The 4,936-nt window shown below is 33.2% G+C and overlaps 1 protein-coding gene across 1 annotated transcript in view; it reads right to left on the bottom strand.

Moving 5' to 3' along the window:
* Positions 1–667: 667 nt before the first annotated feature.
* LOC107558106 (trace amine-associated receptor 13c-like) overlaps positions 668–4,936 on the bottom strand; it is a gene marked incomplete at its 3' end in the record, with an annotated part of 10,178 nt that continues 5,909 nt past the window's right edge. The window contains exon 2 of the mRNA XM_016241723.1: positions 668–679. Within this exon, the coding sequence (XP_016097209.1) occupies positions 668–679 (12 nt within the window). The remainder of the gene's footprint in view (positions 680–4,936) is intronic.

The following is a 4,936-nucleotide window of genomic DNA, read 5'->3' on the forward strand; positions in this document are numbered from 1 at the left end:
CTCTATCTCTCTCTCTCTCTCTCTCTCTCTCTCTCTCTCTCTCTCTCTCTCTCTTTCCTTAACTCTCTCCCCCTACCTTGATCCCCTCCTCTCTCTTATCCTTTTGGCTTGAAATAATGTTTTTTTGACTTGAAAAGGGAAAGACTTGTACAAAGAACTGCCACTGGGTCTGGCAAACAAGGCTCTGAGATGTCAACCGACTGAGGCACAGACTTCAGGAGCACTGTGAACATCCTGTACTAGGGTCTATTAAGGAGAGGCCGTGACTAGGTCATACACCAGTGCCCTTGAAGGGGCCTCCCTAAGACCTAGGATAGTCTTCTCCCATCATCAGTTTGAAATAATTCAATATCCCTCACTTTCCTGTCTATCTTTCTTTTTATTTTCTCTCCCTTCTCATTTTTTCCCCTATTAAAGATAGGGAAATTTATTTTTATTATTATTATTATTATATTATATTATATTAGATTATGTATATATACTGTATATATATATATATATATATTTATTTTTTATTTTTTATAAGCTATACTCTCAAGACGGTGGGGTGACAGCAATAGAAACAAAAGAAAAGAAGGTGGGGGGATTAGTTACTATAATTTGAATTTTACATATATTCAGATTGGGAAAAATGTTTCTTTCTCTCCTTTTTCTTTACATATATTTTTCTTTTTATTATCTTCAATAATAGCATTGTGCACATACATACTGGATCTGCATAATATATTATTATTATTACTATTATTATTATTATTATTATTATTATTATTATTATTATTACCACTACTACTACTGTTATTATTATTATTTGTTTATACAAACTTTTTCTTCTCACATGTATTAGAAGGCTTGGGAGGATTGCTGCATAACACATTGTATTTTTGTCCATATGTTCGTCTCTGGTTTTGGTGTAACTAATTTGTTTTTCAACTGTCTTCTGTTATGTTTACTTTCAATAAAAAAAAATGAAAATCACGGGTAGGGGAGTTTGATCAGGGTTGGAGCTAAACTCTGCAGTGCATTGGCCCTCCAAGGCAAGATTTGAGGAACCCTGCTTTAGCGTATTCAAACCAAACTTGGTGTGTTTTATAATAACCGTGAGCTAAGGGTACATGTCCAGTTTCAGCACAGCACCACGTAGTGGTCAGGAGATATAAACATGGATATTTTTGATTATAACTTTAGAATGGTTTGGTCAAAAATCACAAGACTGGTCTCTTCAGGTTTGGTGCGACATACTGAGTCGAACCATGCACATGTTAGCCTTTTTGGGCATGGGCCCTTTTGAATTTTGCCATAAATTGTCATATTTTATGAACACATTGGCATATCATCACGAAACTCGTTATGTGTCATAGGCACCATGCCCTGAGGCACTCAAAAATTATAATAAAATTTCTCATATCTTGATTAGTTTTGGCTATTGACATGAGACTGGTCTTGATAGATTCATTGGATCATGCTGAGAATATCCATACCAATTATGCCATAATCGGCTAAACTTCTTATCCACCATTTAGATTTTCTTTGAAAACCTACTTATTCGAACTCCTCCTATCCTGATGGCCTGATTCTCACCAAATTCAACTTTGTGTCGATAGACATTCGTGTCGATAGACAATCATGTAGATAGACAAAACGGTTTTCATTTACCACATCTCCTTGTTAAGAGTGCCACCAAGCTACTGGGTCTGCATTTATGTTTTGGCAGTGCCTAGCAACTCTCTCTGTTCAAGAGCATCTAATATAAATCAGTAACACAAATAAATATATATATATTAAAATATTAATATTTATTAAGTTTAGCACATATTTGTCAGTACTAAATATTCCTAATTTTTCCTGTAATATAAATAAGATGCTACAATTTGTATATACAGAATATGCATTACACCCAATGTCAAATGAATTTCCCTGAATGATGAAACTTCAGCTTATATGGCAGGCGTTCAACTGCCCACCTATATCAAACAGTGAGCTTGACCAGTGAAGTTAATTACAATTATTCACAACATCTACTTATTTAATAATAATAATAATAAAATAACAATAGAAGTGTTTTTCCATTTTACAGAAGGACATGTGGTTTTGTACATTAGGTTACCACGCCATGAAAAGGTGAAATGATCAAACATTTAAGAGCCATAAACTCACTTTGCTGTAACACCACACGGTCTTCAAGGTCCCTTTTTGATGATGTCAGAGACTGTTAAAGTGCATATTGCAGGTTAGAGACCCAGTGAGTCAATGTATAGAAAATTAATGTAGGAACTAGATTTTCTTTAAAATATACGTATAAATACACTGCTTGAGGCTTCTGGAGTCGTTTTTGTGAGAAAATTTTAGTTCCGCATCTGAAAAACGCCAAAACCGGAAGTGACGTAACGGGAGGGAGTGCGGTCAATTTAAACAATAGGAAAATTTGTGAAACTGTATAATGATCTGCTGAATGGTACATCATTTTGATTTAATGAAAAGGTGAAATGATCAAACATTTAAGAGCCATAAACTCACTTTGCTGTAACACCACACGGTCTTCAAGGTCCCTTTTTGATGATGTCAGAGACTGTTAAAGTGCATATTGCAGGTTAGAGACCCAGTGAGTCAATGTATAGAAAATTAATGTAGGAACTAGATTTTCTTTAAAATATACGTATAAATACACTGCTTGAGGCTTCTGGAGTCGTTTTTGTGAGAAAATTTTAGTTCCGCATCTGAAAAACGCCAAAACCGGAAGTGACGTAACGGGAGGGAGTGCGGTCAATTTAAACAATAGGAAAATTTGTGAAACTGTATAATGATCTGCTGAATGGTACATCATTTTGATTTACTACCTCTGTATTTTTTGTTTTATCTATGTATTCTTATTTATTTTTTATTTTATTTTTCTTCTTCTTTGTCTTCCTGTATAATTTCTGTATTCATAATGTCATCCAATGTTACATTAATTGTTGAAGTTAAGTGTTTATACTTGCAATAAAAAAATATATAAAAATAAAAAAAAAACAATAGGAAAACAATGGATCGCAATGACAGTTCGGATGCTGAGGAAATTGTAAATGTTTATTCATACTTGTATAACAGACCACAGCCATACAATTATGAGCCTGCTATGCAGCCAAGAGAGCAGGGACAGGCCAGGATTATTCTAATAATAATTAAAGTTTATCCGTGCTATTGATCCTGGTGACCACAAACTCGACTATGAGTAACTTTGCCAAGAGGTCTTTGTGTCGGTGCAAAGAGCGAGAATCGCTATTCATTTCTTTCACTTCGCAATATAATAATAATAATAAAAGTCAACACAGAGAGAACATATAAACTCAACATGTTTTTTATTCACAATAAGCTACAGAATACGTCGAAAATTAGTCTATAGGACTGATAGCAAATTGCACTTTGTTTCCTATTTTAGAACGACTTTAAAAAGTCATAGCCTAGTTCATGGCAAAAAAAAAATCACAATAATGCTATATTGATATCTATAGAACTCTTGAAAAAATTATAATAAATGATATATACATACATATATAAATATGATGCTAGTAATTGTTAATAGTCTCTTATTGGCATGTTTAAACAAGCCCTTCATAAACCAAACAAAACAAGCACTGCAGATTAATAAAATAACTTGTTATACAGACACTTTATATGTAAAGGTATTTGATGATTTGTTATTTGCATTTAATATGATACTTTCAATAAAATATTTGGATTGGGTTTGTAAAAGTTTTATTTATGCATGTTTTGACCTGAGTTTTTGTTGCATTTGCACAGTTTTGACCAGCAGGCATCAGCAGCGTGTGTGGCGTTTCGAGGGATTTGAAACAGTGAATCATTTTTCGGAGCAAATTGTTCAATTGATTTAAAGCTTCCAAAAGGTTTGTTTCTCTTATCAGTACAGTGTCAAAGTACAGCAATTTATGAGGATAACAACATATTTTTAATTCAAACGCAAATTATACACTGTAAAAAATTCATGTGAAATCTACAGGAATTTACTGTGTTTGTGCACAGGAAATTACTGTATACTAGTTCACAGTAGAATACCGTAGTTTCAGTCAAAATTGCAGTAATGTAAGAAGCACTGTGAGTGTCACAGTAACCAGCAATGTCTTGCAGAAAATCACAGTAATTACCAATGTATTGTAGAAAACACAACAAACAATTATGTACTATAGAAAATGACAGTAACCAACAATGTGCTGTTTAAAAAAAAAAAAAAATATATATATATATATATTTATAGTTTTCACAAGAGAGCGGGCGCGACTATTTGTAACTTGAATGTGTTTGGCTTCTGGTGTCTTTCGCTTCCAGTTATTTTACCTGTACAAAAACAGCCCATTATACTGCTTCATACAAACTTTTAATTATTATCATATTATTTTAACTTCAGTATCATAATCATAAATTCACCCCCCAGAACGTGATTTCACCGTACTGCCATACACTAGGGTTTTCTGAAACCCAGCCACTGGGATAGAGAAGGAAAACATAGTAGCCTACACTGGCAGCTGGGTTTCCAGCCAATGACTGCATTTAATTTGACCTCACTGTAATTCAATTACATTTTAGGTTTGAATAGAGAATATAGGAAGCAAATGTATTCTTTAATAAAATTATTATTATTTTTTTTTTAAATGACCAGAAGGTCATCAAGATTTTATTGTTTTCAACACATCTAGCAATAAGTGAAGAATGATAAATTAAGCTTGTTATAATGATGAGCAGTTAACTGTGATTGTTGATAAATTTTATATTTAAATCGTGCAACATGCATTATTTATTTCATATTCATTCTAATTTGAATTTTTTTATAACCAATATAACTAAACAGCAATGAAACCTGTCGGTACCGATAGTCTAGTGGTTAGCGCACTGACATATAGTGCAACTGTGTCTCTGGTGACCCGTGTTCAATTCCTGGCTTAAG

The sequence above is a fragment of the Sinocyclocheilus grahami genome, unplaced genomic scaffold (genome assembly GCF_001515645.1).
Source record: "Sinocyclocheilus grahami isolate Dianchi unplaced genomic scaffold, SAMN03320097.WGS_v1.1 scaffold632.1, whole genome shotgun sequence".
In the NCBI taxonomy this organism is placed as follows: Eukaryota; Metazoa; Chordata; class Actinopteri; order Cypriniformes; family Cyprinidae; genus Sinocyclocheilus; species Sinocyclocheilus grahami.